This window comes from Lagopus leucura, unplaced genomic scaffold (genome assembly GCF_019238085.1).
Source record: "Lagopus leucura isolate 7727_CA_CO unplaced genomic scaffold, USGS_WTPT01 Super-Scaffold_73, whole genome shotgun sequence".
Lineage (NCBI taxonomy): Eukaryota > Metazoa > Chordata > Aves > Galliformes > Phasianidae > Lagopus > Lagopus leucura.
In genome coordinates, this window is record NW_024962252.1 from 86,789,854 (window position 1) to 86,804,722 (window position 14,869).

The 14,869-nt window shown below is 38.0% G+C and overlaps 1 protein-coding gene across 5 annotated transcripts in view; it reads left to right on the plus strand.

Moving 5' to 3' along the window:
• The window catches only part of GPCPD1 (glycerophosphocholine phosphodiesterase 1), a 40,623-nt gene that overhangs the window by 11,852 nt on the left and 13,902 nt on the right, over nt 1–14,869 (plus strand). For 4 of the 5 annotated variants that reach the window (XM_042877595.1, XM_042877626.1, XM_042877604.1 and 1 more), the window contains exons 4-11: nt 836–920; nt 6,981–7,056; nt 9,050–9,091; nt 10,004–10,127; nt 11,297–11,543; nt 12,656–12,818; nt 12,903–13,035; nt 13,266–13,320. In XM_042877595.1, coding sequence (XP_042733529.1) covers nt 836–920; nt 6,981–7,056; nt 9,050–9,091; nt 10,004–10,127; nt 11,297–11,543; nt 12,656–12,818; nt 12,903–13,035; nt 13,266–13,320 — 925 coding nt within the window. Of the gene's footprint in view, nt 1–834; nt 921–6,980; nt 7,057–9,049; nt 9,092–10,003; nt 10,128–11,296; nt 11,544–12,655; nt 12,819–12,902; nt 13,036–13,265; nt 13,321–14,869 lie in introns of those variants that run through there. The other variant, XM_042877637.1, reaches the window with a different exon arrangement.

Sequence of the window (14,869 nt, forward strand, 5' to 3'; positions counted from 1 at the left end):
ACCAAATTGTGGAAGATGTTTGCTTTCTTCTTAACTGTACAAGTACTTACTGTGCTGTAGGGAGGTGGGAAGAAGATGATAGTTTTAATGCTAAAACTTGTGTGATTTGTGCTCATATGAAAATGAGCTTATATGAAGACAGTCTAGCACTTCAGAGGAGTTCAGTATTTCCTTAAAATGGTACCCTTACCTGCTGTTATATGTCCACGTGATGCAGGAAATAGGGTTATAAGATGCAATTCTGTCAGTGACTTCATATGTGATGTTGGATGATATCCTGAATGATATCGTCATGTTTTCGCTGTCTGTTAAATGAGCGTGAGAGTTCTTGCTCCTGTTCAGCTCTTCAGATCTGAGATCCAAAAGTGCACTTTCTGCTCTAAGTATGCCTTCTGAAAAACTTTCTTGTAGCAGTAGGCACTGTTTGATTTAGAACGGAGAATGACTGAACTAAAGAAGTAATAATGAATCAGAGTACAAAGTAACCTGTACAGAGCACTAAGCCTCACCAACTGTTTTGAATACCATGGTGCAAAGTCAGTTTTCTCATCAAAGTTGCAAAAATACCCGTGTATTTGCATGAGTGTTACTTCCATGCTATTTCTAGGATAGATTATTGTCCTAATTTAAAACAACAAAAAAACACCTGAGAAGCTACAAGTGTACTTGGTAAGGAAAGCTATATTTCAAACAAATGTTTTGTCTTCATTAATAAACCTTTTTTTTTTTTTTTAAGATGACAGTAGAGCTTTTAAGCTAAAACAGTGCTTAGAATGTTGGATCAAACATCAGAGAACTGAAGAGAATAAGTGTTTTGAATTTATTATTTTCACAGTGAATTATGGAAAGCTACCATAGAGCTTCCCAGAGGAGTTCCTGTTAAGTATCGATATTTTAAAGGGTACTTCTTAGAACCTAAGGTATGTACAACCTTTTCTGATTTAAGTTGGCTCATTTTTCTGTGAAAAATTTCTTCATTTGGAAAAAAAAAAAAAAAAAGGATTTTCTGAGTTAAATCTCAGATTATAGAAAGAACTGTTAAATTGCAACACATGAAACATCAAAATACTTCTGGAAATGCAAGCAATCACTTAAGGAAGTATCAAACTGCTTTTGGTTAACTCTGTTTTAGTGAGAACATCTTTTGTCTTTACCTGCTCTTAGTGCTTTTTGAAAATACCGAGGGTAGTGAAGTGCCTGGGACTGTTGTAATAGCCGAAGCAGTGCGAGGAAGTTTTACTGGGTGTAGTAGGGCTGTAACAACTTCTACACTAGCATGAAAACACACAGTAGCAGGAGAAAGTGTGAGCAGGTTTTACCTTACTACAGCTTCAAAATTTAACTGCAGATTGTTTTGGTGAAATGTGAGATGGATTAGCTTGCTGCTGTGCTGTGTAATTAACACATTTATCTCTTGGAGAAGATAGGTGGGGCATCCCAGTGTTTCCTCTAAGTTTGTGTAGGTATTTGTACAGTGTTCAAGGCTAGGCTGGAAGGAGCTCCAAACAGCGTGTTCTCTAGTGGAATGTCCCAGCTCATGGCAGGAGAGTTGGAACCGGATGATCTTTAAGGTCCCTTCCAACCCAAACCTTCCTTTGATTCTGCGATTTGCATGGCTTGACCAAAGAGACACCGATGTGTTGTTATGGGTATGGATGTCCAAGTTGAGTGTGAGTTGAACGGATGGGCTTGTATACTGGTCTGTAGATAAGGTGGTTGGATGGAGCTTTTTCATCTTCAGACTAATGAAGTGACTGAGAAGTGTCCAGAAAAAATGTCAGAGCAATTTGGAAAAATAAGCAGCTACTCTTCAGCTGTTTTCTTTAAAATGAATAACTGTAATAAATAAATATATATATATATATATATACACATATATCTTTGCTGTCTTGCTTACTCTGTGAATGGCTCGTAGGTGTTTACCTGGAACTTCAGTTTTTGTTTGAAATCAGGTTTTTGACTGCTAAGCTGAATGTGCAAAGGAGTTTGAGGTTTTGTTTTTTATATTTTAAATTACTGTCAAGAGTATGAGGTCAGCTAGACTCAGTTTACTTCCACTGAAAAAGTATTTGACAGAGGCTTCATGGAAGTGCTCAGTGAAGGGTACTGATTTGAAACGAGGCATGAGACTGCTCTGCTTTTCATTACATACATACAACAGTGTAATCTGAAAGTCATGCTTTTGTTGTTATTTTGAGGGAAAAGAAGGGTCAGTAAGAGTTGTTTGTTGTGTTGTTTAATTTTTGAGGCTGAAAGTAGATTTCTTTCATGATTTACCAGCTATGATGGAACTCTTCTGTTTCTTGTAAATGCCCTTAAGTTTAAAAGGTAAACAGTACCACATGAAAAAAGTACACTTAGTGAGAGCAAATTTGGCAGAAAATGTGCTCATAGACAAAGTTTGCTTTAACATTTGAAAAAGTTTACAATATGTATTGGTGAGTGTGTTTCTTTAAGTAGGTGCTCTGTATCGTGCACGCTTTTTGTACCGTGTGATGCAGAGTCTGCCAAGGTAAGTATGAATTTTATGGAATAACAGCATAAAGAGCTACTGTATATAAAAAGGAAGCCAAAACACCCTGCAAAAGCCAAGTACATGAATTGCCTGGGTACATGGTTATCTATTTAGCAGTCTCTAACCTGTACCCATTAAACGTGTAGTACCACAGGACCTCATTTTGTAAGAAATAGTCTTTTGTAGCTGGTATTTCTGCCCCCCAATGTTTTCTTTCTACATGAATAGATATACATAGGTGTTTTTTTTGTTTTTTGCAGAACTATAAAAACCAGGGTCCCTTAATTCCAGCAGGAATGCAATATACCATATATAACACAGTGCACATAAGACAGTCTGTGATTACTTCATCATTACCACCCTGATAAGGATAAGATGCTTCTAAATGAAATTATTCTGAATGTCTATTTCAGTGAATGTGTTTTATTATACACAGCACGTGATTAATTTCTCAAGCTTGCTATATGTGGTCCTTCAGACCCTGTTAACATTTTGTGAGTGCAATTGTATGTCGTGGTCTGTAGTTGGATAACGTAAATATATGTCTAGTTTTAATTACATGTTAAAGTCTGAATGTGAATTTGACACTAGGTAACTGAGTAAATGATGCTGAAAGGCAGATCCTGTTCCAATTACTGTTCCCTTTGGTTCTCTAAGAGCTGCGTCTTTGAAGATGCTTGACGTGAAGAATCACACTGGCATGGGTGCACGTGGGCAAAGCAAAGTGGTGCATGTTTACACAGAAGTGATCTCAGACTAGGTGTGAAAATGCATATGACTTGTGTTTTGGAGTTGAAAGGAATGGGGAAAGTATTTTTCTCACCTCCCTTTAAGAAATAGTCATTGTTTAGGTATGTTCTGTCAGGTATTTTGCTTGCAGGGTAGCACAGTGCTGTGGAAAGTTTCGTTGCTTTGCACTGAAGCATTCTGATGTTAACATGATAATGGTTACAGGGTATCATTTTATACTAACTACAGAAATGTAGTCTATTTTAGGAGTCCTTATATGAATATATACACAAACAATATTTTACTGTAGAAAAGTCTTGATTCCTAAATACCAAGGGCTTTTAATGTTAAAACCATTTTAATGATGAGTAATCCTAATATATATATATATATATATATATATTTTTTTTTTTTAAGTAAATAAGTGCATTGGATAAAACAAGGCAGTAATTTAAATTGTTTTGCTCACATTTTTGTCTCAAAACATAGTCCAGTACCAGTTACCCTACTGTAACAATCTTTCTATCTTATTTTATATATACTTTCTGTCTGACTGGGGAGGGGAACCACCTGCATAACTTGTTTTGAATTTAAATCTAGGGTATGTTATGCATTTTGGGATCATTTTTGATAGATATTGTTTGCAAGATTCATGTTTGAAAACCTTAGTAAAGTAAACACAAACAGTATTCTGTTCAGCAGTGTTCTGTGTGTTTTTCCAACAGTAAGTAATCATGCAAGTTTAGAGTTATTTCCTTGAAGGAAAGTGAGAAATAGCTATCTGCCTGTGTAGGGGACTTTTCAGATTGTGTTGGTGAATGTGTTCCATAATTCAGTGTTCCATAATTGCTGGATGGAAGATATTTCAAGTGAGATCTGCTAGCGTTTCTAAAACTTAGGAAGTCAAGTCCATGTAGTGCTTGCAGTACAGTAACCAGGGTGAAAGGTAGGTCCAGGCTCAGTAATTTCTGACAGCCAAGTGCCTCAGAAGAGCCTCTTGCTGGATGATTAACCCATGGTTAACCAGTTGGTGACAAAGGAGCGCTGCTGCTGGGACTGACCTGAGGTGGAAGATTGTGTGTTAAATACTATGGCAAGTATTAGAGCTATAGGATATCTAGTTGGCGTGAGGTGTTGTGGCAGGTGATGTGAAGATGCAGTTGCCTTGTGAAGTTAGTGACAATGGCTGTAAAGCTTTGGTTGTTTGGTCTTGTGCCTAATTGTCATGTCTTACATAGTTGAGAAATCTGGAGATACAGCATTGGGAGAATAAGACTAATTTGCTTGTAATTTCATTTTCTTGAATGAGATTAGCATCCTTGAAATACAGTTTTAAGAAGTTTAGCCATAAATGCATCTTGTTAAATGTTCTGGTCTCCTTTGTGGCTTTATTTTGTTCTGTTCTATCATCTTGTTTTTCTTAATGTCTACTCTATTGTGTAGTCTTGGATCAGGAATCTTAGAACTGGCCTCCTAAATTTTCGTTAAATAAGTGTAACTATTTTAAAAACAAAAAGGCAAATGGATTTGCTGTTTTATTTTTTAAATATGTTAATAGATGGGCCTTGCCATACATTGCTGCTCTGTGTAATGTCAGTGTACTGCCCACAGGGGTGTTTGAAGTGACACTTGGGGACATGTCATTTAAGCTACTGCTTGGACAAGCTGGCTTTTTAAATACCATCTTCATACTGTGAATACTGATGACACATCATTAACTTCTGCTGTACTGTTGTTCACATGTCACTGTATGTAATTGGAATTGCATCAGTGCTCTAACCTCACTTTAACCAGGACTTCTGTAGGGTGTAATCAAAACATCTTAGAGGCGTTTCAGTGAATTGCAGTTAAGCACCAAGTCTGATCAGGGACTGTGAGGGTGCAGTCTTGTCTGTGCCTATTCACTACCTGCTTGCTAGGCTTCTCTTAGTACGGAAAGTATTGTGGGATTAAAAGTGTAACCATCCCATGTATCCCTTTCAGGGGTTGAAATTTAGTGATCTGCATCCAGTGCGTGGTGCTTGTTCTGGAAGTAATATTACTCAAATTATTTTCATAATTTTAGTAACTGAAAGTTAGATGTGGAATTATTCAGCTGGCGTTGTGTTTTAGTGCAATATGTGGGTTGCTTCTACAAGTAGAAACCTTTGCCTGCCTTCTCTGGAAACAGCCTAATGCGTGTGAGGGCAAGTCTTTGTTCCCCAGCATTGCAAACTGCCAACTCTGCAGCTGTTCATGGGAGCTGCTGCTGGAGAGCAGCACACAGTGTTAGGAAACGTTAGTAGTTAGGAAATGTTGGCAAACAAAGGCTTCAGCTTTGGAAATGGAGATTGGAATGTATGAAGATGAGTCTGTGAAAAATGGGGGAAGAGACCTGTTGTAACTCCACAGGAGCATGTATTCTGGCAATGGCAGAGAAAAGGGGAATTAATACTGCCCCACAACTGGAATAAACTGAGAACAATAGTGTCATCTTATTTATATGTATGTGTATCATGTCCTTAGAGCAAAACTTTAAACATTTGCATTTTATTCTGATTTGATTATGAAGTATACACACTTCCAAATTTGATAGAAAATTTGGTCAGATTAATAGCATTTGATACAGGGCAAGAAATCCCATCAGCTGCTTAAGAATTAAGTGGGCTGTGAGATAGCAGATCTGGGTATCAGAATGCTTGTCTGGATGTGCCTCGTGAGCTGAAATCTGCTTAAGCAAGAACCTGCAGTACCAGCACAAGCTGGCATCGAGGTTGGTATGAGTGGTGTGGGCAGTGGTAGCTAGTCTTTCTGGAAATGAGAGTTCCTAGGACCAGCCCACCAAAAGGACAAATGGCAGCTGTTTGACAGCAGTTTTTGCTGATAGCAACAATCATGCAGTGTTAGGGAAACCAAACAACTTCCTAGGGTGACTGAGCTAGAGATCAGGATGTTCTTCCTGTCAATTGCCATTGGCTACATTGAAGTTTTAACCTGGAAAGCATTTAGAATTTCACTGAATCTACGCAAGTCAACAAGAGGGTAATTTTTTTGTGTGTATAAAGTAGCCTAATTTATTCTGCTTCAAACATTGGCCTGCAGGGGGCTTCCTTGCTGGTGGATAGCACAGCATCAGTGTGTTCTTCCTCCTGAGGCAGCCGAATTCCAGTTACTTAGGATTTAATTGGATGGCAGATAATTTGTTTTTCTGTACCTCAGCTTGAATAAGTGTTTTATGTAGACTTGGAATGAGTTGAGTAAGTCTAGGGGGAGAACTGACCCAGCAGCTTCTAACTGATGAGCAGATTGACTGTTTCAAACTGCGGAGATGCAGCTCATATGGATTCTGTTCATGAATTGTAGTCGTAGAAGAAAACTCACCTGATGAGTTCACACACTGTTTTGGTTGTTGTTTCTTTTTATCCAAAGGAGACTATGGTAGTCCAGAATAGCAGTTACAAGCAGTAAAGATGCAATAGTTCTGTCTAACATCACCACTCTGTCGGACTTTTGACAGTTTTGTTGTACGTAGTGTGACCTGAATGATCAGATAGCAGCAGTAGCAGCAGCAGTTACCAGGGATAAGAGCCAAGCTGACCTTTTTTTCCTTTATTTCATTCTCTCTCTCTTTCTCTCTCACTCTCCTAGTCCTTTTAAATCTGTAATTTAAGTTTACAATCATCCCAAAGAGCTTCGTGGGTAGAAAATCAGATATAACAAAAGAAATTATTGTAGACATTTAACTTTTAAATTACAGACTATCGATGGTCCCTGCGAAGTCATAGTTCACACGTGGGAGACTCATCTACAACCACGATCAATTACCCCTTTAGGTATGGGCATAAACTGCATCTGTTTGAGGCATATGCATAAGATTGCTAATATGCTGCACATTGGTTTAGAGGGATTGGTAATTATAGATATAAAATAGTTAAGTTTATTAATGTTTTGGAGGTATAAACTTTTCTTTGCACAACATGGACCTTACTCTCAAAAAAACAACCCCATATATCTATCTGTATATATATGAATCAGTGACTTAAAAATGAAGTGGGTGTGGAATTCTTTGCTGCCATCCCTAAGATGATGTGGGCTATTTTTTTTTAACTTGAAATGTAATCCTTTTTTTCTAAGCTCAGTTCTTTGAGACTAAGGATCCATTTTTTTAAATATTTTTTTTCCCTCCCAGAGAATGTGGGGAGGGGGAGGGCATGAATTCACTATTGGTTTTGTTTAAATACTGTATCATTAGTAGAATTTTAATGCAAACAAAAAAAAAATAGGCTTCTAAGTAAAATTAATGTAATAAATTTATATGGCTAATTTATATGGCAATTTAGCAAAAAAAATGTTTTGCTGGAAGCAAGAGTGGCATGCGGACGTGCATACAAGTTCCTAATGCTTTTCTGAGGTGGGAGAATTTGGGTGTTTTGCTGGTGTTTAAGTGATAACCTTTGACTGAAATTTACATCTCTAATGCTGCTTAGAATGGCATGTTCTATGCATTGTTCCTTCTAGAATGTGAGAAATGTTATTTTCTCCCCACTTCTCCACACAGAGTATTTGTCACATATCTTCTGATTCATTGGAAAAATACATCTTTTATGAAGAAGATGATATTAAAGAAACTTAATAATGCATGATCACGTTTTTTTTTTTCCAAATATAATTGCTATTGAATTAATGCAGCTAAATGTTTGTATTCCTGAAACAAGTTATTTCTGTGTTTTTCAGTAATTAATTAGGGAAGCAGTCTGCCCTCTCTTAGGCTTTACGCTTTATCTCCCAATTCAGATAATTCCATTCCATGCGATCAGGATTTTTTTTCCCAAGTAATACTCAATACTTTTTGTCTCTTCAGTAAATGAATTAATGTCAAAAACATTTTCTGCAGATTTCTATGGTTAGGATGCTTAATACTTCAATGGAACATAAAGCTAAAATAAAATTGAATCACAGAAGTTAGGTTTCCCATGTCTCCATGAAAATAGGGGCTTTCTTCCTAAGCAGTCTTTAAGAAAATGCAGCAATACCAGGATGTTAGCTCTTGGTTATTATGACCCTAAATTGTTGGTTGATAGTTAGTAAAAATGGAGGATGGAATTATGAGTCCTCCTAGGAAAAAGTCAGGGTTAATGGCTGTAGCAACAAGATCTTATTGAGTCTTGTGAGAAACTCATAGCCTGTGTATGCTACTGCAATTCTGTTAATGCTGTGCCTGAAGATTTCAGCTATTAAAACTTAGGAGAGAGGAAGGATAAAAGTAACTGTGAATTGAGTATTTTGATTATTTCATCCTAGAGTAGGTTTCTGTCACGTGGACAGAATATGCATTTTGATTGTGCCTAACTCAATAAGACTTACCTGTAAGTGTGCAGGAGAACAGCTTTCTTGTATGTTTGCAAGAAATTGGAAGGGCTTGGACACTACCGAGAAAATCACTGTAGGTTCTAGGAGGATGTAGATGTCAGCAAACTACTGCAGCAAACTGAAATCATGCAGCTTTCTTGATTATTTTTTATTTATTTATTTATTTATTTATTTATTTATTTTCCCTCAGTTCAGATTAGTTCAGGCCAAGCACAAATCTTAGGGCATTTTTTGGCTTGATGGGTTTTTCTTGCAGAATGAAATGCATGAAGTTGGAAAAAACTTGATAGAAGGTTACAATAAACGTGCTTATTTTTTCTGTTTCAATTTTTGTGCTTTTTATTAGGCTCTTTAGAAACAAAGTGGAAAAGTAGCATATAGCTTGGCAGCAATTCCTGCTGGTATTAATACTGATTAGTGTCTTCCGTTCTGTTTGTCCCCTCGTTTCAATTCTAGAAAATGAAATGACCATTGACGATGGATACTTCGGAATTCATAGTAAGTGAATTTTATTGATCTTTACCATGTTTTTATCTTTGACAAGGTAGTTGAAAAACATGGCGAAATACTTAGTTTAGACATGAATTTTCTGCTTTGTTGAAAGAAGAGCTGAAAGACTGTCAGCATACTGGTGTTGGATAATTAATGCTCTGTCCCTTGGCACCTGTGTTGCCTTTTTATGTCTTACACATTTTGTCTCAAAGCTTTTTTGTTTTCTTTCACATCTCTATCAGAGGTAATGTTTTGTTAGGAACTCTTCAAAACTATGGCATCTACTTTGATGCTTGGTCTGGCAGCTTGTGCTTCCGGGCCATCCTCCTTTGTAGATTTCCTTTTCCTGATGGTGAGGTTGAGGATTCTTCTCTGTGCTTTTTCCCCATCATATCTGTTACCATATTCTGTCCTCCAGTCTTATGCTGCTTTACTGGCCTTGCCTGTGATGATATTTCTGTGCCAGTTGAAACAAGAAGTTTTGAATTGCTTTTGAACTTGCAGTTTCTGTCAGTGGTGATCCATGACTGAGAAATCCAGGACGTGAGACTGTTTTGTGTACCTCTGGACACATAGCTGTTGATATTCTAAGTACAATTAATGCCAAAGCACTCGGTGCTTTCCTTTGGACAGTTGCCATGTGAAGTTGGCATAGATCAGTGTTCCTATTGGTTTCCTTTAAAAAACAGTGAACTGCTATGTATCTGTTGCCTGTTCTAGGTAGCTTGGAAAAGACAGGTGAAAGGATGTTCACAGCAATTGCTTTGTAAATACTATTGAATAAAGCTGATAGAGGCGGATTGGCTGGAAGATGGTGCCAGAGGATCTGTATTTATATTTAACTGTCTAGGTTCTCCTTTAGAAATTAAAGAAGCTTTTAAGGTGCCTTTATAATGGTTGTTGCTCAATTCTTAACAGATGGCATTGAAACAGTGGATGCCGGGTGGCTGACCTGTCAAACAGAAATACGATTGCGTCTGCATTATTCTGAGAAGTCCCCTGTAATGATATCAAAGAAGAAATTCAAAACATCGAGGTTTAGGTGAGAGCCTGCTCATCTTGTTTGGCAATTTACCTCACGTTTTCCATATTTGCCTAAAAAATAGAGTTGAATCTGCCCTGTTAGTGTTTTTGTGGCTGTCAACTCCTTCGGCAATGCTATTTTTCAAGGTTGTAGGGTATGTTTAAATACACTGTGATGTCTTATTCTGTGAGGATATTCAGAATGTCCAATCTGTGTAAAGAATTTCTGGTTGTAATTGTTTTGAGGCAAGTTAGATTTTGGTAGTGAGTTGACATCTAAATATAACCCTGTATCCTGTCTGCTTTAAGATGACATAGATGGAGATAGCTTAAATGTGCTTCCATCACTGATGTATTTGATTTTACACATGAGTGAAATTGGATGTTATTTGGAATGTTTGTCCTATGTAGGATTAAGTTCAGTCTTGGGGAGAAGGTCATTCATCTCAGTCCATTATATTGCAGAAACAACTTTCTGTTTAGTTTTAAATGATTATTCTCAAGATGCTCACTAATTACTTCAGAGTATCCTTTTTGTGATCTGTATTCAGAGGCTAAAATTACACAAGAAAAGTGCCTAGCAGTAGCTGTCAACATTCAGTGTTGATTTTGAAGAACTTTGTGGGTGGCAGAGCAGAGGAATAGGCTGCCCAGATGGGTTGTGGAGTCCCCTTCTTTGGAGATGTTCAAGACCCATCTGGACACTTACCTGTGCAACCTGCTGTAGGGAACCTGCTTTAGCCAGGGGATCGGACGCGATGTTCTCTAGAGGTCCTTTTCAACCCCTGCAATTCTGTGATTCTGTGACTACTGCTATTTCTGGTGCTTTTGCTTAGTCTCCCAACACTTATGGGTATCAGTCTTTGGAGAAAAGCTGTCTATTTTGGTAGCCCAAATCATTGGTTAATGTGGTAGAAGTCTGCTTTACTGACCATTACTACAGTTTTCATGTTTACTCACATTCCTGTATTAGCAGTGATTTGAGCACTGAAGTTAAACTAAAAAAAGGACTTAGAAAGCACCAATTCCAAACTTAAACTTGTCAGGGTCCACTGTATGCACTGCTTTCCTGTAGCTGGTGGTGTTGAAAATAATTCTTGTGTTCTTCTGTAGCTTCTGCTGAAGCTTCTTTTTAATTCTCTGGTATTTCTTCCTATAACAATTTGTTTTCTGTTTCTGATTGAATAGAGTGAAGTTGACTCTGGAAGGCCTGGAGAAAGATGATGATGATGAAGAGGGCCAAGAAAAAACGTCTCCTACTGTTCCTCAGAAGATGGCAAACACTGTGGAGTTCTCCTTAATAAGCAACAACGAATATAAATGCCGACACTCTCAGCCAGACTGTGGTTATGCCTTGCAGTCAGATCGATGGCTAGAATACACCATACAAACCATGGAGCCTGATAACCTGGAATTAATCTTTGATTTTTTTGAGGTATGTCACTTCAGCACTTAGAAGCAACTCCGATCTTAAATTCTGGAGTTAGTGGAGTCAATTAGCATCAAGTTTCACTGTTAGGATTGAGCTGCTGGCTGACATTTGAACTTTTGAATGTTGTTTGTGTAAACAAATTACGATACAGTTTGCTGCTGCGCCATTTTACAGAGAGGATTAAGTCATCTCAGTGTTATTTTGCAATATATCTGCAAATTTTGTGTGTTCTGCTTGTTTAGAAGTTAGTACAAATCAGTGTGTGGTATTGTTAGGTTAGCTTGTCTGGTGTCCTTTACCAGAGATGATTTCTGTTTATCCTTCAGATCTTAACAGTGTGTACATGGACTAGTTAAATTGCAGCTATTTCATCTTGCCTTTATGACACACTTCTCTGGACTAGCTAGTGCAAATTAGAACCATGCTTATGTAGTCTCACTATGACATCTGCAAGTTGCCTGAAAAGTATTTCCTGAAATATTTTAATATTCTAAGTTCTTTTTGCAAATGAGAGTAAATTCTGTCTTCTCATACTGCTTATGCATTAAAAAAATGTTTGGACTAAAGGTGCCCCTCTATCACTTAAAATTGGAAAGTGGTGCTATAGCTCCTTGACTTGATCAAGCACTTGTTCTGTGTGCTACTTACGTACCTCCTCCTTCCCTGTAAATGAATGCAAAGCTCTTTTTAAAATGTATATTGTACTATATATACATACATGAAATACATATGTATAGTATTTTATACGTATTATGTACATATATATATACAACATATGTAGAAAAAATTGACTTTCTTTGCTCTAAATGTAACATGGAAGTTTTAGAAGAGATCCTATTCCTTGTATCCAGTTGTGCTCTGAAAAGATTACCATACCTAAGAGTTTTTGAAAATGACCATATGTAACTTTCCACCAACAATTTCATATTTCTGATCATAACTTGCAACACTGTTACACAAAAACAGTTCTGGCCTGAAGTTTGTGTTTTCTGTGACGTGTGGGAGATTGGTGGCATCAATGGCTGTCTTGCCGAGGAAAGGTTTTAATGAAGTAAGAATTTGTTAGTATTTTCATCCCCGTGTAACAGTAAATGTTTTGGTTGGTTTGTTTTCAGGAAGATTTAAGTGAGAAAGTAGTGCAAGATGATGAGCACCCAGGTCATGTAGGTTCTGCCTGCCTCCTCTCATCCACAATTGCAGAATCTGGAAAGAGTGCTGGAATTCTTACACTTGCTATTATGGGCAGAAATCCAAGGAAGACTATTGGAAAAGTCAGAGGTACAGGCGGTACAAATGAATGTAGATAACTTCACTGGAAGTCACTTATCTACTGACACATGAAGCTCTTGTTTTTTCTTGTAGTGGACTACATAATAATTAAGCCAATCCAGGGATACACTTGTGATATGAAGGCCTCGTATGCAAAGTACTGGAAACCAAGAACCACTCTCGATGTTGGACACAGGGGAGCTGGAAACTCTACAACAACAGCTAAGTAAGTTCATTTGTCCTCTAGTCTGAGATATTATTATTTAATGTTTGGTTTCATGGGTATCAACTGGGGAAGCAGCTGATTTCAAATTATGAGCTACAACTCGTAATCGTTTTAAGTCCCTTCAATATCAAATGTGAGTGTCCTGTAGAACACTTAATTGTATTTCTGTTGCTTTGAGGTACTTTTGTGACATGCATCTAATAAAACCTTTTCCTTTGCTGTTATTTCAGACTTGCTAAGGTTCAAGAGAACACTATAGCTTCTCTGAGGAATGCTGCTAGTCATGTATGTACACATTTGTGTAAACACAGTACTTGTGTAGCTGCCATGTTTAATTTTCATGATTCAATATGATGAGTGTTAAATGTGCTGATTTTTTTTTTTTAAATTTAAAAAAAGGCATCAAATCATGGAGACACTGTGGAGAATACAAAGGAAAGTAATAGCTTAAACTCTTGTTCTTAAGTTATTAAAAAAAAAAAAAACCTTCCATCTACAGGGGCTGCTCCTATTTTGTTATGTTGGCCCATGATGTTAGAGGTGGATGTTGGTGGTATGGCAGTAAAAGTTGAACCTTCCCACCAATATCCCATTGCATTTTGTTGCTGTCTGACAGGTGGCAGCAGGGGGGCAGTGTGACACAATGGTTTTTGACATGGAAAAGTGTGTGAGGCAAAAGCGTGGTTCTGCCTGGAGAAGAGAAGGCTGCGGGGTGACCTCATGGCAGCCTATCAATACCTGAAGGGAACCTACACCCAGGAGGGGAGTAAACTCTTCAAAAGGGCTGATAACAGCAGGACTAGGGGAAATGGATCCAAGTTGAAGGAGGGAAGATTTAGGTTGGATGTTAGGGGGAAGTTCTTTACTAGGAGAGTGGTTAGGCCCTGGAACGGGCTGCCCAGGGAGGTTGTGGATGCCCCGTCCTTGGACGTGTTTAAGGCCAGGTTGGACGGGGTCCTGGGCAACCTGATCTGAATGTGTATGTTTGGTGGCCCTGCTAGGCAGGGGGGTTGGAACTACATGATCCTTGGGGTCCCTTCCAACCCGGGTGATTCTGTGAATTCCCCTATCTATGTGGAAAAAAAAAATCACAGCTACTGGTATTCACTGACATTTCCTAAATGCTTCTGGAGACCAAACAGTGGGTGTGAACACAGTGAGGTGTTGAGTGGTGCATCGTGACAGTGACCTGAAAGACAAATCACTGTCTGGATGACCATGCAGATTTATACAAGCGCAGCATGAAGTCTCTTGTTCATTGCTGGTGAAAATACATAGCTAATGGTGGTGGCCAAATTGAAAAAGTGTTTGTGGCTGAGAATTTGCTCTGTCAAATAGTGCTGTTGTGCTCTTTGTGTCTGTCATAGTTTCCATGGAAATAATGACCTATGTAACGTGTTCTAATGTTGTTCTAATACAGGGAAATTTTAACTTCAACCCTGCAGAAGCGTATTTGTTCAAAATTGTTCATGATCCTTCAGAAGTTTTGGCTCTTCTGAAGTCAGTCAGCATATTCTCGGGCAGTGAAGTTACTTTTTGGAGACAGCTGAGTATCTAAATCTGGTCTCCAAAACAGAACTTAGGAGCTGAGTTTCTAGAATACAACGATTCTCTGATCCTGTAGTTTTTACAATGGAGAGCTTGACTCCTGATGTAAGACTTTCAATTTGGAGATGCTAGCCTCAGGTTCTTTAATTCTATAATAGAGGCAGTCAGTTTTTTTCTTTCAGAAATAGGTCACTGAAGTGATCTGAGGTAAGACTGAGCTAGGCAAAGAAACAGTGAGACAGTATAGCAGAGTAGCTTGAGTCCTATGGAGGACATTCCTTGTGTA